This window comes from Ursus arctos, unplaced genomic scaffold (assembly GCF_023065955.2).
Source record: "Ursus arctos isolate Adak ecotype North America unplaced genomic scaffold, UrsArc2.0 scaffold_23, whole genome shotgun sequence".
Classification (NCBI taxonomy): domain Eukaryota; kingdom Metazoa; phylum Chordata; class Mammalia; order Carnivora; family Ursidae; genus Ursus; species Ursus arctos.
The window spans coordinates 45,374,855-45,399,467 of NW_026622908.1; the positions used below are offsets into that span (position 1 = coordinate 45,374,855).

The following is a 24,613-nucleotide window of genomic DNA, read 5'->3' on the forward strand; positions in this document are numbered from 1 at the left end:
GGGTGGGCCCTGGGCTGGTCTTTCCCAGACTCCCCCACATGCTGGGGGCCCCCGGCTAGTGCGGCCTGCAGGCCGGGGAGCGGGGGGGCTCGCTCACACCCCACCGGGCTGCTTCACGGCAGCCCAGCCTCCAGATCAGAAACGGAGGGGGCCACAGGGCCAGACCCCTTGACGTTGTCCACAGAACTGACACCACATCACTTTCTGCCACATTATATGGAAGAGAACTGCTCCCAAACCCGCCCAGCCAGGATTCGAGAGGCTGGAGACACAGAGCCCATCCGTCTCTGGACAGGAGGCACCACAAAGACATGCGTCTGAGCCAGGCACGGGGTTCACGCCGCCCCCAGAGGGTCAGAGGGCCACAAACGGACTCTCCCCCCAGCTCTCCAGAAGGAAGCTCCCGCAGCACCTTGGCTTTGGCCCCGCGAACCGACTTTCTGACCTCCAGCCCCCAGAATTCTGCGAAGAAATTGGTGTTCTTAAATTTCAGCTGCCACATTTGTGGTCATTGGTGACAGCAGCCAGAGGAAACTGACCCGCGTTGGTGGCCATTTCCACCCACAGTCGGGGGACCACACGTGGGTGTCCTTAGGGCCCCGGTTCAGAAAACAATGCACACCATCCGCCGTTCTGTTCCAGCCAGCGAGCTGCGGGCTCCGCGGCCACGGCCCCTCCCAGCACAGCCGAGCGCCCGGAGCTGAGCTGCCCGTGCCCGGTTAGTAGGGAGGACCGGCAGGGGGCCCGGTGACTGCTCCAGTCCCTGCTGCGCCGCTGCCATTCCGCCTGTGTGGCAGTGCGGACACCGGGTGCTGTCCTCGGCGCGGCAGTGACCTTCACGGCCTTCCCGCACAGGCGTGAGGGCGGCAGGTGCGTGGCTTCAGCTCGGCCCTTCGCGCTGCTCCCCACTGCGGAGGCTCACCTCGCTCTCGAGCGTGGCTGCACGTCTCTGCTTTTCAGATTCCAGTTGTATCTGTCATCGCCACGTGGTCAGCCACACGCGCTCCTGAGGGACGGCCATGGGGCAGCAGGTCGCAGCCACAGTCGCTTGTGCCGCCCTCCTGCTGAAAAGTCTCCAGGAAGCTCTGGTTGGCCTCACGGGGCAATGGAAGCGATAGTACCCAACTCGCCGAGAGGAAGTAGGTACGGAGTCGCTTGAGGGGTGGGGGCAGGGGGAACAGAGGGACTGCTCATGAGTGGGGTTGCTTTTGGGGAACAAAAATGTTCTAAAATGCTGTTGTGGTCATGGTTGGACCACCCTGCGACTACACTAAAAAGCACTGAATTATACAAAACTACGCTGTCGGGACTTGGTGAGAATAGAAAGCCGCTGCACAGCGAAGGGAACGCTCAACAAAACTAAAAGGCAACTGACAGAACGGGCGCAGATATTCGCAAATGACATGTGATAAAGGGTTAGTATCCCAAACATACAAAGAACTGATACAACTCAGCAGCCCAAAAGCAACCCAATTTTAAAAAGGGGTAGAAGACCTGAACAGACATTTCTCCAAAGAAGACAGGCAGGCGGCCAAGAGACTCCTGAAAATGTGCTCAACATCACTCAGCATCCGGGAAATACAGATCAAAGCCACAGTGATACCGCCTCACAGTGGTCAGAATGGCTAAAATGAACAACACAGGGGCCCCCGGGTGGCTCAGTTGTTAGTGTCTGGCTTCGGCTCAGGTCATGATCCTGGGAGCCTAGGATTGTGCCCCTGCTCAGCAGGGTGTCTGCTTTTCCCTCTCCCTCTGCTGCTCCTCCCCCCCTCCACTTGTGCTGTCTCTCTCAAATAAATAATCTTTAAAAAAAAAGACAAGATCTTGCCATTTGCAGTGACATGGATGGAACTAGAGAGTATTATGCCAAGTGAAATGAGTCAGTCAGAGAAAGACGAATACCCTATGCTCTCACTCATATATGGAATTTAAGGAACAAAACAAATGAGCAAAGGGGGGGGACAAAGACAAAGAGACTCTTAACTATAGCGAACAGACTGATGGTCACCAGAAGGGAGGTCGGTGGAAGATGGGGTGAAGGAGTGCACGTGTTGTGATGAGCCCCAGGTGATGTATTCACTCAGTGTATCATACGCCTGAAACTAGTATTACTCTGAATGTTAACTGGAATTTAAATAAAAACTTTAAAAACAATTTAATCATACATTTTAAGTGAGTGTACTTTCATGTAATTGTATCTCAATAAAATTGCTCTTGTGGGGTCTAGGTACTCAGTCGGTTAAGCATCTTGACTCTTGACTTCGGCTCAAGTCACGACCTCAGGGTTGTGGGATCAAGCTGTATGGAGCTTCATGGTGGGCGTGGAGTCTGCCTAAGATTCTCTTTCCCTCGCCCCTTTCCCCACCTCGAATAAATAAGTTTATCTAAAAAAATACCTGGTCTTAAAAAATAATTTTCAACTCACAAAGCTGTTTTGAGGGGAAAAATGAAACACCCTTTATATATATTTTTAAAAATCTCACAATGGTGCTTGATAAAGCCAGGCTGTTGCCAAATGTTAGGCCCCTACTCCCAGTTCCAATTTCCCTATTTAGCCTATAAGACCCTCCTCCTTCCCCGTCACTCAGACAAGAAATCCCCTTCCGGGGCCTTCAGTTACCTGGCTTTTTTTTTTTTTTTTAAAGATTTTATTTATTTATCTGACAGAGATAGAGACAGCCAGCGAGAGAGGGAACACAGCAGGGGGAGTGGGAGAGGAAGAAGCAGGCCCACAGCGGAAGAGCCTGACGTGGGGCTCGATCCCGTAACGCCGGGATCACGCCCTGAGCCGCAGGCAGACGCTTAACCGCTGTGCCACCCAGGCGCCCCGGTTACCTGGCTTTTCAATCTTTTTAATCACTGTCAGATTTAGATTCCTTGTGAGCTGGTTGGAACTTTGACTTTCAGGGGCCCTATGCACTTTGTAAGCTCCTTTCCCTGGGGGAAAAAATTATATTTTTACAAATATATTGGTATCAACATGAATACAGCAACTGCATAATATTTTCTTCACCCTAAAAGTTCAGTTTTTCTCCCGATTTTAAAACATTTTCAGAGCACCTGAGTGGCTCAGTCGATTAAGTGTCTGACTCTTGATTTCAGCTCAGGTCATGATCTTGGGGTCCTGCTAGGGCTCTGGCTCAGCGCAGTCCGCTTCCCCTCTTCGCCCCTCCCCCCACTCTAACGGGTGCACACATAAGTAAATCTTTAAGATAAAAGAATACATTTTCACGGGCCTTTGTGGTGGGCTGAATGGTGGCAGGGCGCCTGGTTGCCTCAGTCCATGGAGCATGAGACTCCGGATCTCCAGGTTGTGAGTTCAAGCCCCACCTTGGGCACAGAGATCACTTACAAACAAAATCTCTAGGGGGGAAAAAAGTTAAGTCCATGTCCTAATCCCTTATACCTGGATATTCCCTCATATGGCAAAGATGGGATTCGGTAAGGACTGGAAGAGCTCATCCTGGATTATTCCGGTGGGCCCTAAATGCAATCCCACCTCTCCTTGTAAAAGTGGGGCAGCGGGAGTTCGGGGACAGACACAGAGGTCATTGCAGTCGGTCGTAGGCAGATGGTGTGATGCAGCCGCGAGGCTGGAAAGCGCAAAAAGGGTTTCTTCTCCAGCGCAGCCTGAAGGGGTGCGGGCGGGTTCACACCTCGACTTCCCTCGTGGCCGAGACTAAGAGCGAGTTTCTGGGTCCTGGTCCCAGCCCATGGTGAGGGCGCAGCAGCCCCAGCAGGTGCGCGCTGGCTCGGGGTGTCCCGCGCCTCCCAGGGAGGGCCCCTCGGCGCGCGCTCGGCCTCTGGTGGGGACCGGAACAGGCGGCCAGCAGCGTGCGGGCTCCGGGGAACATGCGGGCTCCCAGCGCTGCGGGAGACCGGCTGCCCGCCCGCAGGCCGCACCGCACCCGCCACAAAACAAGCGCGCAGCCACCTACGCGCCACGCTGCCTGCGCCTGGACCTCACTTCCGCAGGCGCGGCACGTCTGGGGCGCTCCCTGATTCCTAGGTGAAGTCCCATTGGGCCAGGTTGGAGCACGTGTCCATGCCTGAGCCAATCAACGCCAGAGAATTGCGGGGTGCTGACTGGCTGAGGCCTGGGTCGTGGGCGGTACCCTGGCTGTAGGTGAGGATCCCTCCGAAAGTTGGACTAGAGGTGGGTACGCACGCCAGGTATAGGAAACGCAGGCGCAGAGTTGAGGTATCTGCGACCTTCCTAGTGAACGAGGGTGCCCTGAATAATTGCCCCAAGCCCCGCAGGCGCCCACCTGCTGTGTGGCTTCCGGAGGCTGGGTGCTCGGCCGGCCTCTCGGATCTCCATCTCTGCTTAAGTAAAATGGACAATATCTTACTCGGTCTCCCTGCCTCGCCAACTTTCTCCCCGTTACTGTCAACTAAGGGCCCACAGTTACTGGGCACTCCCTGCATGCCCGGCCTGGGGCTAATACCATGACATTCGGTCTTCATAGTCCAAGTTCAGGATGCAGGAGCCCGCTGCACCTCTGGGGAGACCGAGGCATGGAAACGCACGGTGGCTGTGCACCGTCCTGCGGCTAGGAGGTGGGGGAGCTAGGATGGTAGTCCGGTCCTCGGCCTCCACCGCCTTTGTGCGAAAGTACCCGTTTTTGACTTCCGTGAGTAAAATCCTCTGTGGAAGACACCACCCAAAGGACTCTTCCCTTCATTCCCCCGAGCAACTCACACCGCGCTGCACCCTCCGTAGTAATGATGGACCGGAAAACCCTTGAGTTCTTTCTCTCTGACCCCCGCTGTTCACCACGCATATCTGGTTCTTTCTCACGTCTGCGCCTCTGCTTGAATTTCTCCCTGTTCCTGGGACCTGATTTTTACATCGTTCTCCTGCTTACTTCTAAAGCCCCAGCTGAGAGCCATCTCACTGGCAACACCTCCGGAGCCTGAACTTGATGGTGCCTCAACTGTACCGAGCCTGAAACTGTATTCTGACTCCGGCCCCTCCCCACGTCCCTCCATTTTCCTTGTCTGAGCATCGATTGCAGGGCTAAGGGCATCCTTTTGTAAAGAGAGATTGCAGACTTAGAATGACAAAAGTGATTACTGGATATTCTTTCAACAGAACTCGGGGGCCTCTGATAATCATTTGATTCCATGGGCTGGGTGCCTTTCTTTTTGTCTACACTGCACCATACTTCTGAAGAAAACAGACAGCAGTGCAAATAATTCTTGTCTGTAGGTATGCAAATTAGCTGAGTTTAGTTAAATACAGTTGACTCTTGCCCTATGAATAGACTGGTTTTTGCAAATTCATCTCAGCAGTCCCTTGGCGTCTCCTTTGAAAAGCGGGAACATCTTATTGCTTCATCCATTATTAAGTTACATAAAATCTTTGACATGCGTTCATTTTACAGGTATATGTGTGTGAAAATCGCTTTATTTTTAAAAATTATCCTTTGACAACTGACATCTCCTTCCCCACCCCTAATCCATCCTTCAACCTGACAATTTAACTTTCTAAATGTCTCTTGTATCTACTCGCTTCTCTTCATCTTACCTGCTACCACAGGTTTGCCTCAGCTTGCTGTCCTAGGCTCCTACCTGGCTGTCTTACCATCTATTCCCCACATAGCAGCCAGAGGGATCTCGTTACAATTCAAACTTTATGATGCCTCTTCTCTGCTTAACTTCCTCTAAGAACTTCCCGTTTGTTTTAGAATAAAGATCAAGGTCCTTGCTGTGCCCTGCCAACCTCTACATGACCTGGCCTCATCTTACCCCACTGCCCTGCTTCATCACCATGCTTCTGCTACACTGAACTTAGGTCTTCAGTTCCTCTGCCTCAGGGCCTTTGCACATGCTGTTTCCTCTGCCTGGAAAATTCTTCCCTGCCGACCTCCTTACTTCTACTTGGCCTTCAGATCTTGGTGCAAATGTTAATTGCCCAAAGAATCCTTCTCTGATCTCCTGGGTGAGTTAAGGTCCCACATTCTCCCCAGGACAATTTCACAACACTTTTGCTTTCCTTATAGCGTCTATCTTGTTTCCTCATTATATATCTGTGCGAGTATGCCTGACTTCCCTTCTAGGCCGGAAGGTCCCTGAGGACAAGGTCCCTCTTTATTCTAACGACTTTCTATTCTTGATACATATATGGCCTTCTCTGGATGGACGATAGATGTCTGATGGATGGGTAGATGAATGAAGAGCAGATGGGTGGGTGGAGACGATGGGTGATACACCGATGGGTGGATGGATGGAAGATGTGGGTGATGGATGAAGGACGGGCAGATGGATGGATGGATGGAAGATGCGTGGTTGGGTGGGTGGAAGAGTGGAGGCTGGGTGGATGGGGTTTGGATGGTCGGATGGGTGGCTGATGAAGATGCTCGTCCCCGGGCTGACTGGCCATTACAGTCACCGCCTGTGAGTCCACCTTGCCTGGCTCGTTTTCCCTTTCTCACCCGGGGCAGTGCTAGGAATCCTAGAACTCCCTTCGGGAGCATCATCTGCCCCTGAGCGCAGGCCAAGCTGGCGCCCCCCGCGCTTACTCCGTAAGGACTCAACTTCTCTTTCGGGTCGGCCCCGCAGCCCGCACACGGACGGAGCTCGCGCCTGCGCCGGCGAGGGCGCGGCCCGTGCCACGTGGGCGCGCGAGGCGGCTCCGGCCCGAGGGGCCAGCGGGCCGGATTCCCAGGGCGCCCGCAGCCAGCCGCCCACCCGGAGGGCGCGGGGCGGGGCCTCGCGGGGACCCGGATGCGGCCCCGCCCCCCGCCGCGGAACCGGAAGTGGAGCCGGGCGCCCGGGAGCAGCGGGCGCGGCGGAGCCAGGGCAGGGTGGATCGACCCCAGGCTGCGGTGAGCGAGCGCGGCTTCCTCCGGACGGGGCTCGGGGGGGGCGGCTCTTCTGCCGGCTGCCCTGGGTGCCGCCAGCCCCGGAACGGGAAGGAAGCGGCGGTCGCTGCGGTCTCGCCGCTCTTCCGCTCGCGGTTTCGGGGGCGGCGGGGGGGCGCGGGCCGTCGCTGGGCCCCGAGAGGAGGGCTCTGGGCCCTAAGGGGGAGGAGTCCGAGGGGGAAGGTTGGGCTGCGGGGAGTAAGGGGGACCTGGGGACCAGAGGGGGGCAGGGGTCCTCAGTCTGAGTGCAGGGTGCCTGGGCCCCTAGGGGGTAGGGGGTAAGAGCCGAGGCGGAGAGACCGAGGGTCTGAGCGGGGCGGGGTCGGCCAGGGTCCGAGGGTCCGGGGAGGGAGGCCTAGGGTCGGGAAGGCCCGAGGTCGGGCGGGGTGGAGCCCTGGTCCGAAGGGCCGGGGTCTGGCGGGGAGAAGCTGGGGAAGGGCAGAGGTCGGACCGGGGTCGGGCCGGGGAGGGAGGCTTGGGGCCGGGGAAGGGACGGGGTTGGTCGGGGAGGGGCCGGGTGTTTGCGCCAAGCGGGATCCGCCGGTGACCTAGGGGCTGGGGGTCTGGGGAAAGGCCGGGGTCAGGCAGGGAGGGGCCGGGGGGTCCGAGGGCCGGGGCCGGTTGGAGCCGGTCGGGGAGGGGCCGGGGTCTTCCGGTGGCCCTCACCTACCGGGAGGTTCTGCAATCAGGTCAGTGGGAGTGCAGCGACACGCGCAGTTGCAGCTAGTAGAGGCTCTAAATTTGGAGCAGCCCCTCCTCCGGGTGTATTGGAAGTCACCAGAAAGGTTCTTTTGGGCTGTTTGTTGTGTTTCCATCTTTTGAATATTAGGGGAGTTCGATCGCCCCACTGGAGGGTCGGGAGAAGAGGGGACAGGGCTTCCCTGGACTGGAATCTGTGGATGAGTGGGGCCTCTGGGGGAGGAATCCGGTTTTCCGCTGACCGCAGCTCTGTAGGCATCCCGAATGGGCTCTCCCCTCCCGGGACCGCCCCGCCAGCGCCCCATTTGGGCTGCCTCTACTTGGTCCTGCTGTGCTTTGTCAGGGGTTAACCCCCTGGGTTCTGGCCGCATGGTCCCGCCGATATGCCCAAGGCTGGGAAGGGCTGTGCTTTGGGCGGGCCACTGCTGTCCCTGCCCCCCTCCGACCCTGCGGTGAGTCACTGCCCCAGTGCGTAGAGGCAGCCCTGTCTGAGAAAAGCACTCCCAGATCACCAAGGAGCCGGAAGAGTCAGTCCTAAAGGCCACTTCCCGGTGTTCCAGAGTCAGAATGGAGAGGGAGGGGGCTGCAGGGTTGTTCCTGATACTTTGTCTCTCAGTGCCTACTGCCGATTTTGGGTGGGCCATTTTGATGGGCTTCTCTTTAAGGCACTTCTGAGTGGTTCTGACTGGTGATTCGGACTTTGCCGGGTGCCAGGCAGCACAGGTAGGTGCTCAGAAAGGGCGCGGTCGAAGGCCTGAGTCATTGGGAGCCCCGGGACTGCCTGGTGCTGTGAGATGCCAGTGTTCCCTGGGTGCCCGCCGGACGTGGGCTCCAGCACGGGCCTCGTCTTCCACGCTTGCCAGTGTGCAGGCTGGTGCCCCCAGCAGACCGAGGGGCAGCGTGCCCAGGCGCCAGGGGGCCTTTCTCTGCGGGAGTGCGTGTGAGGAGTGGGCCTCCAGCTAGTGCCCTCTTGTTCTGTCTGTCTCTCTGCTGCGCTGGAGATCGTGACCTCAGTGGGAAGCTCATTCTGTCCTGTCGTGTCATCTAGAACTTTGTCCTGTAGAGTTTTCTGCTGTGTTTATAGGGCAGCTCACGGTGACATCGCACTTAGCGGTCTTGATGAGTACATGTGACGTTTGCAAGGAAGGTCTGTTAATGGCGAGGGGTGTTTTTTAGTAACAATTTTATTGAGATGCAGTTCACATACCATATAATTCACCCATTTGAAGGGTACAATCAGATCGTTTTTAGTATATTCACAGAGTTGTGCACCGTCATCACAGTCCATTTGAGAATAATTTGATCACCTGAAAAAGGGTCCCTGTTACCTCCTCCCAATACGAGGTAACCACAAATGTACCTTTTATCTGTCTAGATTTGCCAGTTCTGGACATTTCGTGTAGAGGAGACTGTATAGTGCATGGGTTTTTGTGTCGGTTTCTTTTCCTTAGCATGTTTCAGGAGTCATCCGTGCTGTAGCGTGTGGTCAGGCCTTCTCTCCTGTTTATTGCCAGAACATTCCATCACGTGAATGGATCACGCGTACCTGCTACATCACGTGGGCATTTGCGTGGTTTTGCTTTCTGGCCACAATGCACAGTGCGGCTGTGAGCATTCCTGTGCGAGGTTTGGTGGGGATGTAACTTTTCCTTTCTCTTGGGTCTGTCTCTGTGGGTGGGGATTGCTAGGCCACGTGGTCCCTGCATTTAACCTTTTGAAGACCTGCCCCACCGGTACTCATTTTACTCCACACCAGCGCTGTAAGGCCGTCCTGGTTCTCCACACCGTCCTCGGATTTGGTATTGTCTGATTTTTATCTTAGCCACCCTAGGAGTGTTGTGGCAGCTCCCTTGTGGTTTTGGTTTGCATTCCGTTCATGGCTCACAGTACCTGGTATCTTTTTGTGAGCTTAGTAGCCTTTACTCATCTTTGCAGAAACGTCTGCTCCATCCTTTCCAGCTGGTTTTACAGTGTGGCTAATTGTCCTGTTCATTGTTGAGTTGTTGGAGTTTTTCTTTATTTTGGGTATATGATCTGAAAACGTTTCTCCCATTCTGGGAATTCTCCTGACTCTCTTGACGGTGTCTTTTGAAGCACAAAGATGCAAATTTTGTCCAATTGAACTGTTCTTTCCTCTTCTCACTTGTGCTTTTGGTGTCACATCTAAGAGCTGTTGCCAGATTGAAGGTGATGAAAATCTTTGCTTATGTTTTCTTGGGAGAGTTTAATAGTTTACACTTAGAATCGAGATCTTTGACCTGTTTTGGGGTTCATTTTCGTATATGGTGTGAGGTAGGGGGCCAGAGGCATTTTCTTTGGGTCCAAAAAAATACCTTTTCAGTTATCTTTGTGATTTTTTTTTTATTTATTTAAAAATCGGAGAGGGTAATAAATTGTTGTAGATTTGAGGCTATCACTAGCTGCCGTTGGGTAGAGTTTTATAGATGCTTGCTGATTACAGTAGTAACCTCAGTCCCTAGTGTATAGTAAGCAGCCTACAGAAGTTAGGGTTTCCAGAGGGGACTGAGGAGAGAGAAGGAGTGAATAGTAGGGTCAGGAACTCAGTAGGAAATTGAGTGTAGGGAGGGCTAGATCCCTCCAGTTCCTAACGTGGCTGCATGCTGACGTAAGCGGCTCGTGCTTGTGACCGGCTTGTTCCTAGGGAACGAGGGGACAGGATTCCTCTGCTCTGTCATGTCTGGCAGTAAGTACAGTGCCGGTGGAGGCTGTTGTCACCCCGTGGGGAAGGCGGTGCGTCAGTGGCCCCTGGAATTGGAGCCTTGATCTGCGTGCAGTAACCGTATCCGCTCATTAGAAGCGTCGCCCGCGGGGCGCCTGGGTGGCTCAGTCGTTAAGTGTCTGCCTTCGGCTCAGGGCGTGATCCCAGAGTCCTGGAATCGAGCCCCACATCGGGCTCCTCCGCTGGGAGCCTGCTTCTTCCTCTCCTACTCCCCCTGCCTGTGTTCCCCCTCTTGCTGGCTGTCTCTCTGTCTGTCAAATAAATAAATAAAATCTTTAAAAAAAAAAAAAAAGCATCGCCCGCTTCTGCACTGCTCCCCGCGTCACCCCGCTTCTCATCCAGGCGGCCGTCACTGTGCAGCTTTTGTCTCCCAGCCACATCATGATCCCTTCAGAGTTTTCCTTATATTATTTTTTAAATTCACAGTAAGAGAATTTTATTATTTTTAGCAAAGTCGTAGTTTAGAATGAGCAAAAAAATGGAGACGTGTCGGGATCGTAGCCAACGGAAGACGTCTGCTAGCGATTGCAGCAGTAATTTCTGTTTGCACGGAGAAGAAACTTTATGCAGCTGTAAATCTTTTGAAACTTGCAGTTTTCTGTATTTTCTCAACGTGTCTGAAAATCGATTGAGCTTTTAGGTTAGTAAGATGCAAATCTTGCTATCCTCCTTTCAGATTTCTTTACAAAGCCTCGGGAAGCGTGGGAGGATGTCGGAGTTTCCCGAAGGGCCCCGTGCACACGAGGGTTTGCCCAGCCTGCCTGTCACGAGACATCTGAGCTTTTCACCCTTCATCTTTTTGCAGACAGAGGCACTCCCAAATGCCTGGAAATTCCTCCCTGGCTCCCCGGGCTTTCCACAGAGATTCGTGAACAGCGTTTCATCTCCAGCCGGAAAGAAAGGTTTGTGCGTGGTGAGCCTTCCAGTCTTCTCTCCCTTCGGACTGTCAAGGTGGATTCCTGAGCAGGGAAAGGAAGTGGGTGTTCTCCCTTTGGGTCTGCAGAAATAGGGACGGTAATTTTCTGGGAGGAAATTTCCTTTAGAAAGTAAAGTCAGGGGCGCCCGGCTGGCTACGTCGGAAGAGCATGAGACTCTTGTTCTTGGGGTCTTGTGTTTGAGCCCCATGTTGGGTGTAGAGATTTCTTAGAAATAAGTAAGTCAGTCCAATTTCCAGCGTTGCCTGTGGTTTAGAAAGAGAAAGGGATTCCAGAAAACTCTGGAGTGGAGTAACAGGAAGCATGTCTGTCCTGGGAGGAGCCCTCTGGCCTCTTGTACCTGTGCTGTGGAAGCTGGGAGGAGCTGCCAGGCATGACGTGAGGAAGCACGTGCCAGTGCTTACCCTGCCCTTGAAGGAGGCTGGCTTCCAGAAGGACCACTGAAGACAGGTTCTGCTGTGTTCTCCGGAAGAGTCTACAAAAGCAACAGGCAAAGACCTTTTTCCCTTTAGCCTGCGGGGGAAACGTGGCCTCATTGGCCCTCCCCAGAGACCCAGTCCTTCTGTGTGACCATGTCCTCAGTGGTTGGAACCTCAGGCTTGAACTATGGGCAGCTCACGTCCCACAGCTGGGTGGCACCTTTCTGGGGTAGTGTGACATATGGGGCCCACTTGACTGGGAGAGGCCGACTGTGGGCAGGTTAACTTTCAGGCAGCTGTCTTTGCATTTGGAAGTGGGTGCATGGGGACAGAGCATAGCTGGTGGTTCCTCCCAGGGCTGAGGGTTTAGTCTATTTGTTCTCTAAAATCGTGTCAAAAGTGGATTACATCTGAGATATTCTTGCCGTGCTTGGGACAGCCGGACAGAGGAGAGCAAGGTTTGCGGTGGCCTTGAAGGGACGGCGTTGATCCTGCCTTACCCGGGAGCGTACTGTTCCTGCTCAGGTGACAGTGACAGGAGTCGCATCTGGGAACTTGAGAGCGTTGTGCCCTGATGCGCCCCTCCCTGCCACCTTGAATGTGGACCTGGGGCCCGGCAGAGCGGGGGAGGGGGTGGTGCGGATCTAGACCGTTGGTTTTCGGGCTTGTGAGGGGCTTCTGTCCTGTCTGAGTTCGAGCCACAGAAGGGCCCGTGTGGCAACACAGGAAGTGTCCAGTGGAGGCCTCTGTTCTGACACGTGGACGGAGCTTCTGGTTGATCGAGTTAAAATAATTTTCTAGGTGCTTCCCGGCCTAGGTGAAATTTTATCCATACTTGTGGGGAAAACCAGTCCGTTCTCAGACATCGTTTTCTCTTGAAACCCTGAAAGGTTAGATTTTACCTTTGTGGTTGGGAAAAGCCTTGTGCGGGGAAGGTCTGCAGTTCACGTCCCGGGTACTTCCCCAGGAAGGTGGTGAAGCGACCCTCTCGTCCATCACTTGAAACGTTTATTCACTCGTCAGAGTCCGAGTTAAGGAAGCCACTGTTCCGTGTCCAATAAGTACTTGAGATCAAAGTGGGTGCTCTCTTTTGTGTTCAGTTGTGGGAACACGGGCTTTACACTCGCAGAGTGGGGTGCTGTCCTGTGTGGTCAGCGCTGCTGTCACAGTGCAGGGGGACGTATTCTTAATGAAGTGAGCACACGCATGACTTCTTCATTTTCCAGAAGATGTTCTCATATGAATCGAAGCCCGAGTGTTTCTGACACGTGTTTCAGATGCCATTTGAGAACAGTGCTAGAAATGCAGGGCTGTGTTTCTTTGCTTTGTGGTGTTGTGGTCCACGCGCGGGGCTGGTGGATACCCCTCGCTGGCGTGGCGGCACGGCCCCGAGCCAGGTCGGAGTTGGGGTGCTGGGGGCGGGGAGCCTCCCGGTCGGCCTCGGGGAGCGGCCCGGCCTCCGTGACCCCGCGCACTGCTCTTTCAGATGTGGAAGGCTTCGGCAGGCCACGCCGTGTCCATCACCCAGGACGACGGGGGCGCCGATGACTGGGAGACCGACCCTGACTTCGTGGTACGAGTCAGCAGCCCGCCTTGGCTGTGCTTCTCCCGGGAGCGGCTTTCCTCCGCTGTTGCTCTCGGTCGTGTGGATCTGCTGATCGTTTCTTCTTCTTTTCAGAACGATGTGAGCGAGAAAGAGCAGAGATGGGGGGCCAAAACTGTGAAGGGGTCTGGGCACCAGGAACACATCAAGTAAGAGACTTTCTTCCTGTTGGGGTGAAAACGGTCCCCTGAAAAGCGGGCAGCAGGTCGGGCAGGGGCACTGGCCTCTGTCCCTCACACGGTCCCTCCGTTTGCTGCAGGCGCTTCGTTTTGTCTGCAGGAGACGAGTGTAGGACACGGTGACGTCCTTCTGCACGTGTGTGTGTGCGCGTGCGTGTGTGTGCTCCCATGCGCAGTGACTTCGAGTTCCCGCTGCGGACCAGTCCTTTATGTACAGTTCTAGAGTCCCTCTTCCAGCAGCGGAGCTCTCCTCGCGGTCCCCTGCGCTCTCTCTGCAAGTGGCCGGTCCCTGACACGCACTATGTCTTTGAATGCCTTAGACCCGAAACATCCTCACCCCATGATTTTTTATAATTTTACTTTTATCACTGGCCTTTGGGTCCTGGAAGCTGGATTCTAGGCACCGTGTTCTCGCGAAAAGCCCAAATAGGAGAACTGAGCGATCGCCATTGTAGGACTTCGTGGCCTTGTTCCCGACTTGGCCCTGTCTTGAGCTGTCGCCTCTCCGGGTGGTGTTTCCTCGTCAGGAAGTGTAGATAAAAGCAGCTCTTTAAAATGGGCTCAGACTTCGGCGTCGGCTGCGCTGGCTTCAGAACGTACCCTCCCGGGGCGCCTGGGTGGCACAGCGGTTAAGCGTCTGCCTTCGGCTCAGGGCGTGATCCCGGCGTTGTGGGATCGAGCCCCGCATCAGGCTCCTCGGCTATGAGCCTGCTTCTTCCTCTCCCACTCCCCCTGCGTGTGTTCCCTCTCTCGCTGGCTGTCTCTATCTCTGTCGAATAAATAAATAAAATCTTTAAAAAAAAAAAAAAAAAAAAGAACATACCCTCCCGTTCCCTGCTCGTGAAGGGCCGTCCCTGACGCACTGACCCCTGGTGGCCACGCGCCTTGCTTGGCCCCGCTGGCTCTTGGGAGGATGGAGCTGCCCTTGGCTGGGAAAGAGTCAGTGAATCATCTATGAAAGAGGGTGAAGTCTGTGGTGTGGGCGTTTTAGACACAAGTGTGTGTGCCTCCCCGATTTGCTGAGTCTGCAGAGGCCCCTGAGGGCATCGAGGGAGGGCCACGGGGCCTGCCGGGAGGGGAGCCAGCACTGTCATGGGTTCTGCTACCCCCCACCCTCCCGCAGTGGATTAAGTCACCCATTCCTCTCCTCAGTTTCTCTTTTCCCGTGGCTTTGAGACGTGTTGGCCGTCGTAGGAGCTCTCTGGTAGAGCAGCCTCTGGGATGGTTCTGGGTGCCCTGGGGTCCTTCTGGGGTGAGGACCAGTGTTCTTCCTCCTCCTGTTCCTGAGGGAGGCGGGGGGGGGGGGCTTGTGCCACTTTGTGGTCTCCTGATGGTCGCAGCTGTAGAGGCTCCCTGACCTGCCAGGTTTTGACAACGTCCTGTGATCTGTTTGACGATCCCCAGTGTTTCAAGTAAAAAGTGGCTTTGGATGATAAATTCTGAAGTCTTCCGTGTCACATTTGAATATTTCTGGAGTATTTCAAGTAAGGGACACTGTCTAAATGTTCTGCCTCACTGTTTTGGACCAGTGTCCTCAGGGTGTCTGGGGTGGGGGACTGCTGACTTTGTTTCCCCTTCTGCCTTGGGGTGGCGCTCACAGGACTGGGTCTCCTAGTCCCATTACCTGATGAAATAGAAAGTCTTTTCTCCATTTGAGAGAAAGTCCATGTTTCAGGATAGCTAGTCCAGGGGGTTTGAGATGCTAACTGTAGGTGAGCAGATTGGTTTCTTTTTCCCCTTAAACTTGACTCCTAGAGCTGCTGGAGCGGATGGGCCGGCTGGCAGAGGAGTCAGGAAAGTAGGATGAGGGCAGGGATTTGGGAGCATGGAAACACGAGATCGCAGGTTTACGAAGGTGACGTCCCCTGTCCTCGTGTGTCCTCCTCGAAGGCGAGGGTGCATTTCTGCTCTCTTAGTTTGTTTTATTTTCTCTCTTCCCGTCAAGCATACACAAGCTGAGAGAGAATGTTTTTCAAGAACACCAGAGCCTCAAGGAGAAGGAACTTGAAACAGGACCAAAAGCATCTCATGGTTACGGAGGGAAGTTCGGCGTGGAACAGGACAGGATGGACAAGGTGAGGGCGCGGCCCCTTCATGCCGGTTCTAGACGAGCGCGTGGTCGGCATAGTGGGGCCTCAGACCTCCTTGGATTCAACATTTTCCGTCAGTTTGGAGCTGAGATTTGCCAAAAGTAACCCTCTGTTGATGGACCTGACTCGTGAAGTGCTTTTGCTAGTTAGAAACTCTTTTAGGATTCTCACGGTTGCCAGGGTGTGGGTCACGTGTAGGGAGACCCGGGGGGCTCTGGGCTTTGGGGGGCCCGCCCTGTGACCCAGACAGAAGCCCAGAGGCATCTTGACCACAGGTATTGGTGTGACCACTGTGCACAGTTCAGCTTGCAGCCTAACCTGGACCAGTCTGCGGACCAGAAGCAAATCCGGGAGCTCCCTTGTTTCATGCCACAGGCGAACATTCAGCCAACAGGGATGCTGACATCCCTCGTGCAGGAATGCCCTTCATACAGCAGTCTGGCGCTCCATGTAACACGGAGCCCCAGCCCACGAGGCCAGGAGAGGACACTCCTGTGAGAACAGTGGGCTCTGGGAACAGTGGGCCTCCCCTGAGCCGTCACCAGTCGGGTTGAGGCATCTGGGTACACGGTGTCAGCGTTGTTGACTGAACACATGAGCCTCTGAGAGCACTTTGCGTCTTCTCGGTCCTGAGAGCAGAGGAGCTCTGGGGGGCTGATTCTGCAGGAGAGCAGCGAGCAGGGGGCAGTGTATCGGAGCTTCTCCACTGAAAGCAGTTCTTTACGTCTCCGGACGCTCCCGTAGACACGAACTTCCCAGTCTGAGCAACGGGAGATTGTTCTGACCCGACAGGTGTCTGCCTTTATTCTGCGTAGAGGGGAAGCCATCCTTTGATAGCGAGTTCCGGTGTGTAATTCCAGAACTGTCCCCCCTCCCCGCGCATGCACGGATCGGGTTCCGTGTCTGAGCTGACGTGGAATGACACTGCTGGGTCACAGTGTACCACACTGCACTGTGATACCACGGAGTGGGTGTGGGGGGGGTGCTGTGGGCACCCCAGACCGGGTCCAAAATTCGCCTAAGCTGGAGTTGGACCAAGGGTGAGCTGCAGGAAAGACACAGGGACGTTTCCTGGTGTGACTGTCTATCAGCAGGGAGTTGTCTGGAGTTCTCTCAGCAGGGAAAGGGGGGAGCAGAATAATCTTTGGATTCTATAAAAGCCTGGGAGCTTTCTGCAGTGCGAGCAGAGAACCCCCATGTGCTGAGGACAGAGAAGCAGGCAGAAGCCTTTCCCACCCCAGACAGAGTCTGTGCACGTGGGATTGCGGGAGAAATTCATTATCAATTTGGGCCCCCCAGGTCTGGGTTGGAAAAATGACACACTGGGGAAAATACAGTATCAAGGAAGAGCTCGATGGCGTAACGACATGGTGCTCACTTCTGGCTTCTCTGCTGCTAGTGGGACTGCCCCTCCTGCCCTCCCAGCACCTTGGCCCCAGTCCTTTCTAGTTGAGAAGCTTCCCTGAGGACTCCCCCCTCCTACAGCCCGCAGTGGCCCTTCCCTGTGCCCTCTCCGTGTTGTCCTCTGCTCCCTCTCCACGTCCCCGCCTTTCCGTGAAGGCTCTTCGGGGCTGGCACCTGTCCTCACCTGGTGCGTGGCCGCGTACCGTGAAGATGCTCAGGGATGTCTTCGTGCCCAGGCCGCACGTCTCTGGCCGCTGTGTTAACGGTCCCCAGACGGCTCAGGGAAACTCTTGTGCCTCTGGGCTGGTGGAGTGGGCGGCGCCCCTCAGAGAGGAACGTGCTGGGGCTGCTGCTGTGGCTTGCCGGTCCTCCCTCCGTGCCTCACGCCGCACTTCGGCGAGGCTGGCTTGCAGCTCCTGGCGGCACGATTGGACCGGGTGTCAGAAGTAGCGAAGATTCCCAAACCGAGTAACTCTTACTTGTAACTTGTTCTCTCCGGAAGTTGGGAAAAGGCCTAAGGTCCCTGCGTGGAGAGTTGAGGACAGTGCGGTAGAGAGTTCCCAAGTAAGACCCATCTTGGGCGGGCATGGTTTGCCAGAGGCCTGTGGCCTGGGCAGGTGTGGCAGCCTCTGGCCTCGTCTGCGTGGCTGGCAGGCATCCTGCCCCTCGCTCCAGGTCGAGCTGGCCGTGGCCTAGGCGGCAGGCCTCCTTCCTGGTCTCCGCTGCACCCCGGAACTGGAGTGTGGTTCCAGGCGCCCAGACGGTGCCCTGCCCCGCGCTGACGTCTAATTACAAACACCACTTTGTCAATGGGGTAAATCTGTGTTGGTAAAAAAGTTTAGAAAAATTGCTGTCACTCTGGCTACACTTTTAGAAAAGTTTTCTTATAACTTCTTTCACTTCTTTCTGCTGAGATTCGTGCTGGGGGACCCCTTTGTCAGGCTGCCCCTCAGGGTTGCTCTGCCAGTGCTTTCTGGGGAGGGAGACCCCGGGGGCTGCGGGCCGTCGGCGAGTCTCTGAGCTTGTCGGTCAGTACCGACGTCGAGCAGCCTCGGGGAGGAGGCAGTATGCAGCCCCGGCGCTTGCAGGAATGCTCCACTGCTCCTTCCCCGGGGTACGGCGAGCACGGACTCCTGGGTTGCCTATGGAGGGCCCGCAGTGGTGCTGACTGTACTTCAGTTCAGCCTGAACCCGGGTGTCCTGTGAAGCCCTGGACATCTGTGGGGGTCTGTGGGGTGCTGCCCACGTGCCCATGCCGTGTCACAGGGCCCCGCCATCCGTGGTCACTGTCCATTCTCAGAGCGGAGCTGGGTACCCGGGAGGCTGGCCAGGGCTCGGGGCTGCTCAGAGTTCGGTAGTAAATGTGTTCAGCTTTGCAGGCTGTGGGGTCTCCAGCAATTTCCTGAATTTGGTGGCTGAGTCTCAGAAGCGGCCTCAGTATGTAAATGAGCAGATGTGGCTGTGTTCCAGAAGCTTTATTTACAAAGAGCTGGGTGCCGGTGTGGCGCAGAGGCCATGGTTGGCGGGGTCGGCTGCAGACAGCAGGGCGGGCGGAGGGCGGCTGAGGCCACCTCCTTCCCCGAGGGCCGCGTGGGGACGCGGTGGTGCCTGCTCCTCCCCTGCACGGGGTGCTCGCTCGGTAGACTAGTGGCTGGATGTGTGTCGTAACAAGCTCGCTGTCTGCAGCTAAGTCCGTTAGCAAGGTATTTCTGGTCCCCGTTCCCGCGTCACGAGGTATGGACGTACCTCGCTTTAGCAGAGCAAGTAACTGTCACCAGCAGTCTCCGTGGGCAGGCCAGGTGTCGCAGGCCAGGTTCGGGCCGGAATTGACCTTGGGGTCCTTGCCTTGTCCCCATTGCATCCAAAGGCCCCACGTGGCAGGGTCTCTGGCGGCTCTGGGGACACCCCCTGCCGGTGTTCGCACTGCGTGAGTTTCGGGGAGGAGCCCAGCCTGGGGCCGCATGGTCCCTGCGTTGGGGTAGCCGGTGCGGCCGGCAGCTAACACCCCCCTCCGCACCCTGTTCCAGTCAGCTGTCGGCCACGAGTACCAGTCGAAGCTCTCCAAGCACTGTTCCCAGGTGGACTCCGTCCGGGGCTTCGGAGGCAAGTTTGGTGTCCAGGTGGACAGAGTTGACCAGGTGAGTGTGGCGTCATGGGAAGCAGCACCCGGGCGATCGGGCCACTCTCTCCAGACCGGGGAGTCTGCCGGGACTCTGACGGTCGCACGGGGTGCTTCTCACTCGGCACTGCGGGGTGGGCGTCCCGATGGCACGATTCCTAGGTGCACCCCCAGGCCCTGAGAGGACTGGCTGGCTGGGTTAAAGAAGTGACAACAGGAGCGTGTGAGGATCTTTGCTGTTCGCTGTAGTTGCTCCGTGTTGGTGTCCGCTCAGCAGATGGACCAGGGACAGCCTTAGATCTGCCTGAGAATGTGCCCTTGGGGACCATTTCTAGCCACCCTCCCTGCATGGACGTCCCCACGACAGGACGGTGTTCGGAGCAGATACTGCAGACCCCCGGCCCCCCGCCGGCCCCGCACGCCCATTTCCAGGACGGAGGCCTGGCGTCCAGGTGCCATTCTGGTGCCTTTGGGGCTCAGTCTGTCCTCTGATTCTCTGACCGAGGGCTGTCAACACCTTGGTTTCCCACCCAGCATTTGAGAGCCTGGACTGTGGGGTTGAATCTCAGTCTACATGCAGGCTTTGCTCCCTATTAGCCGTGGTTCTGTCTTAACTGTAAAATGGGGTGATGATGCCGGTCTCTCCCGGGGCAGTGCGTGCACATGTCCCCACCGCCCCGTTCTCGTGCCTGATGTCCGTGTTGCTCTTGGAAGAGCTCACATGGAAAGCAAGGTTACGTGTGGCAGTGGGAGTCGTCCCAGGTTGGCATCATGGGGCTGAAATCCACAAGCGGAACTTGGTGTGCAGCTTGGCCTGCACAGCCCACGGGGCCCTGGCGCACGTTCTGTGGCCCCACAAACGTGACACCAGAGCTTTGGGCACTGATTAGACCTGCACCTGGCTTAGGAAATCAGAGGTCAAAAAATAATGTGGTTTGTGTTTTTAAAAATGTCATATGTAATGTGGGTTTAGATGAACTGATTTGGAGGCATTTAAAAATGTGTTCCCCTCTTTTTGGTACCTGCAGTCTGCTGTAGGCTTCGAATACCAGGGAAAGACCGAGAAACATGCCTCACAGAGAGGTGAGCCGCGCCGTGGACAGGAGGGCTGCGCCGTCTCGCCGCGCTGGGGAAGAGAGCGCTATGACCGGAGATGATTACCTGGGGAGGGCTGTGTCCCTTTGGGAGGGCCGTGCTCCCTGCACGTCCGGGTTGCGTGTCACCGTGGTGCCTCCCAGGCTGCGGCAGAGGCTGCCTTTTCTCCCTCTGAGCGGCGTTGTCCCGGGAGAGTCTGCTCTCGGGGGTGGCTGCCCCAGCAGTGGGAAGCGGGGCCCTTAGATCACTGGTGCTTCACTGTGCGTGTGGTCCTCACCCCGCGCTGGCTGACCTTTGTCATGCCAGTGTCTTAAAGCCTTTTTTGAAAACAGAAGCAGGTCACTTTCTCAAAGCGCTTGATGCGTTTTTTGCGCGCGGGTTTGCGTCTGCGTCTTGCGTGTCATCCATGGCTCCGGGAGCAGGCACTTTGTCCATTTGTCTTGGTGCGGACCTTCCCGGTCCCTTCGGGAAGGGATGAGCTACACAGCTGGCTTTGTTCGGACGGGACCGCAGCTCATGTGTGCCGTTGGGAAAGACGCTCCCATCTCGCGGTTGCCGGGGACCGTTCTGGAGACGGAGTCTGGGGTCACTCATGCGGGGGCCTTGGCGGGCGGTTTAAACCGTGTGCTTGATCTCTTGCTGAGTCCTGTCTCCGACATGTTTTTGTCTTGATCGGTTGAAGAGCCGAAGTGACAGTTGAGCCCGTCACCAGGCCTCTTCTGCCCTGTCTCCGCAGACTACTCGAGCGGCTTTGGTGGCAAGTATGGCGTGCAGGCCGACCGCGTGGACAAGAGCGCCGTGGGCTTCGACTACCAGGGCAAGACGGAGAAGCACGAATCGCAGAAAGGTCGGGCCGCCAGGAGCACCGCTCCTCCCCGCGTGGGGCCTGCCCTCCCCGTCTGTCCCACACGCACAGACATCTGTCCGCACCAGGGGGTTTTCGCCCCCGTGCCAGGCGGCCCATGGGACACTCATGCAGGAGTGCAACTGCTGGGTCATAGGGTAGCTGTGTGTTCAACTGTTTGACGAAATGTTTTCCTGAGTGGCTGCCCCGGCTTGCGTTCCCACCAACAGTGTGAGACGGTTCCCCTTTCTCGTCGTTCTCACCACCGTCAGACATGCTTATCTCATGGTCTTCTTTGGAATGCGGTGAGGATGAGACAATTGCTGAAATCTGTTGCTCTTGCTGCCCTCACGTTTCTGTTGTTACATATCAAGTGATACTTTCCAGTGTCTCCCGTGTTAGTGATCTTACAGTGCGCCCGAAAGGTTTTTGGTTTGCGTTGGTTTGTTTTTAATTGGGCGATGAGAACACGTTCTCAGATGAGCTCACTGATTGTGTTGCTGGTGTATAAACAGTACTTCTCTTGCGTGTAGATTACTCCAAGGGCTTCGGCGGCAAGTACGGCATCGACAAGGACAAGGTGGACAAGAGTGCCGTGGGCTTCGAATACCAGGGCAAGACGGAGAAGCACGAGTCACAGAAAGGTGCCTCCCCTTTCTCCTCTCCTCTTGCCGGCAGCTGGTAGCATGATGAGTGTTGGCCAGAACAGAAAGGGAGAGCATCACCAAGAACCTCTAAAGTAGATGCCTCTTTTTAATTAAATACCACACTTTGAATTAGCAAGTCCACAAACACCGCTGTTAAATGAAGAAGCCACATCCTGACATGTCTTTGGCCCCGGCACCCCAGCAGTTGCCTGTAATTATGGCCACGTGTCACATGTCTGTGTTGTAAACGGGGAGACCGTGGCGGCTTGGAACATCGTACTTGGGGTCCTCTTGGTGCTCACGGCGCCAAGCCTTAGATCAGGCTGCTTCCCAGACGTTCTTGGGGAGGCCCTCTTCCTGCGGGAAGAGAGATGGAGTTAGCAGGTTGTGTGTGTCTGACTGTATTAGGAATGTGCTCCCCGTGCTCCCCGCTAACTCTAGACTGTGGCCTTTTCTTGTGCGTATAGACTATGTGAAAGGGTTTGGAGGAAAGTTCGGTGTACAGACAGACAGACAAGACAAATGTGCTCTTGGCTGGGATCACCAGGAGAAGTTACAGCTGCACGAATCCCAAAAAGGTACATTTATTATGCCTATTCCTGCTTGAGATCATTCCAGAAGTTAGTTTGTTCTGTCCACAGGTCCACCAATGTGCTGTGTTTTTGCTACATTTCTGTCATGTGTCATTTTCTCTCCACTGTTTGGGGTTGTCCTGTGCCTGCCACAGTTTTGAAACCCTCCCCCCCCAGCTACTGTAGCGATGAGCCCTCCTCCCCCTGGGAGCTGCTGCGAAGGGGGCGCCATGCCCACCTGTGCTCCCAGGAGCGTCCTGGGAGTGCCACTTTCTCCCCGCATGTGTGTCCCCGTTGATAAAGTGTGCCGCGGGGCGCTGCCTCCGCTCGGGAGCGTGCTCATGGCAGAAAGAACACCGTCCCTGGGGCCTGGGCTGTGGGATGGGGTGGGGTAGGGCCCCTTCGCGTGTGCCCCGGCCTCGCACTCGCCCTTGCGGCCAGCACACTGGGAAGCGGGGCAGACGCGCGGGGCCCCGTGATACTGTGTACAACGGGTCTCTCTCTTCACACGCACAGAGATGCACTCTCGTGTCTGCGGTGCGGGTAGGATCCCGAAAGGAAGCCTCAAAGCATGGAGTGCTTTTTCTGAATCATTTCACGTGCAGTTCCTAACCTGTTTTCAGATCTCGGCTGAAGTGTTAGGAGTTGCGGTGTGTCCTGCAGCCTTGGGGCTGGCTTGGGCCCGTCTGTGAGCCCGGGAGCCGGCCCCAGCGCCTGCGCTCCGCCGAGCTCTGCTGTCTGGAAGTGATGTGTTGGACGCTTGCCCTTGCGAATCCGATTCTAACCAAACCGTGTTTCCTGTCCCGGTCTTCCCTGCTGTTGCTTGTGGATTTTCAGATTATAAGGCCGGTTTCGGAGGCAGATTCGGTGTTCAGTCCGGGAGGCAGGACTCCTGTGCTGTGGGATTTGATTACAAGGAGAGGCTGGCCAAGCACGGGTCCCAGCAAGGCACAGTTGCTCAGCAGCCCCCCCCGCCCCCCCCGCCCCCCCCTCCCGCCGGTGCAGCCACCTCTAGCACGGACTTCAGGGGCTCAGCCTTCCGAGTTAGCCGCTGTCGCTTGTCAGGGGCTCGTGGGTGTGTTTGACCCGGTTTTACGCTGGAGTGACTCTGACTTGCACCGCTTTCCGCCCCTCTGCCCTTTAGAACTTGTGCGTGGTGGGATGGGTAGTTGCAGGGTAACGTCCTCCTAACCCCGTAACATGACTAGGTTCGGGGGGGGGGGCTGTCTTTGGTCTCCCAGCAACCTTCTCCAGGAGCTCTTGCTGCTGACCATGACCGCTGGGACTCACCCAGTGAGCTCCTTGGTTCCGTCTGGCCCCGAGCCTTCGACCAGAGGCGAGGTGGCCGTGAGGGGCACAGGGCAGGCATGTTTTGTGTGGTTTCTGTGTTTCCCTTGTGGTGTCTTTGCGTGGGGGGATGTTTTCTGTCTGTTTTTGTTTTTTGGGTGACACCATCTACGTATAACTTCTTCACACAGAGCCGGTAGTATGTGCACAAAACTGAAAAGAAACGGGGAATTTCTAGGTGTAGATATTGGGAATCTGGCCAATGCATTTTCCTTCTTTAATTACCGTCCAAACTTGGACTGAGTCGTTCGAACTGGGAGTACAGCTGGAAAAGGAGCGATGGTGGGAGCAGAGTTCAGGCGTCCGGTGCTAGGGTCTCAGAGGGGCAGGAGCACGCACTCGGGTCCATCCGGCAGACGGCACGGGGACGGCCTTGGCTCTCTCCGTGGCCACAGTGCTGCATGACAGCGTGACTGCCACATAGATCTGTGTTGCTGGGACATAAGTACTCGGCCAATAGAATTTCCCCATGGAATCGTTTTTTCTCTTAAGAAGCAAGAGAAGCCTGCGTTGAGCCTCGTCTTAGCGCTCAGTAGAGCAGGACACAGGAAGGGACGCGCCGGTCAGCTGTTGCCGGGCGGAAGACTGGGCTCTTGAAGCGGTGCATTCCCCGGCCCGTGCTGCGGCCTCCTCGCCCTCACTGCCTGCCAGCCCGCTCCCGGCACCCTTTCTGTCCCTCGGGAGAACGCGGGAAAGCATGCACACACCTCTTTCCTGCCTCGCACCTGCCTGCGTACTGAATACCATCGGTAGAAACAGAACTCGCCTTGCAAGTAAAGACACATCGTTTGGCGGTTCTCGTTCCTTTTTGCGCTGGGTGCATTTTCTTGGGCTGTTTCTGGATCTGTCTGCATGCCCCTGCTGGCCGCCCTGTGCTGGTCCTCGACCTCAGAGTAAGTGTTGTGTTGTGCCCCATTTCAGACTACTCCAAAGGATTCGGCGGGAAATATGGGGTGCAGAAGGATCGGATGGATAAGGTGAGTATTTCCAATCCAGGGCCGAGTATTTTCTGCTGATAGGTTTGGGAGTTTATGGAGCTCTTGCTGTGTGCTGC

At 55.9% G+C, this 24,613-nt stretch overlaps 1 protein-coding gene across 9 annotated transcripts in view; it reads left to right on the forward strand.

The window, feature by feature from the left end:
• The first annotated feature begins 4,111 nt into the window (after positions 1–4,111).
• CTTN (cortactin) overlaps positions 4,112–24,613 on the forward strand; it is a 31,843-nt gene continuing 11,341 nt past the window's right edge. Inside the window, exons 1-12 of one of the 9 annotated variants that reach the window (XM_057317307.1) lie at positions 4,112–4,156; positions 11,111–11,207; positions 13,146–13,232; positions 13,338–13,411; positions 15,387–15,516; positions 18,963–19,073; positions 20,083–20,137; positions 20,886–20,996; positions 21,527–21,637; positions 22,108–22,218; positions 23,050–23,160; positions 24,481–24,536. In XM_057317307.1, coding sequence (XP_057173290.1) covers positions 13,146–13,232; positions 13,338–13,411; positions 15,387–15,516; positions 18,963–19,073; positions 20,083–20,137; positions 20,886–20,996; positions 21,527–21,637; positions 22,108–22,218; positions 23,050–23,160; positions 24,481–24,536 — 957 coding nt within the window. In that variant the 5' untranslated portion in view covers positions 4,112–4,156; positions 11,111–11,207. Of the gene's footprint in view, positions 4,157–6,721; positions 6,831–8,069; positions 8,289–11,110; positions 11,219–12,460; positions 12,550–13,145; positions 13,233–13,337; positions 13,412–15,386; positions 15,517–18,962; positions 19,074–20,082; positions 20,138–20,885; positions 20,997–21,526; positions 21,638–22,107; positions 22,219–22,728; positions 22,756–23,049; positions 23,161–24,480; positions 24,537–24,613 lie in introns of those variants that run through there. The other 8 variants (XM_048216238.2, XM_026482965.4, XM_044378363.3 and 5 more) reach the window with 8 other exon arrangements.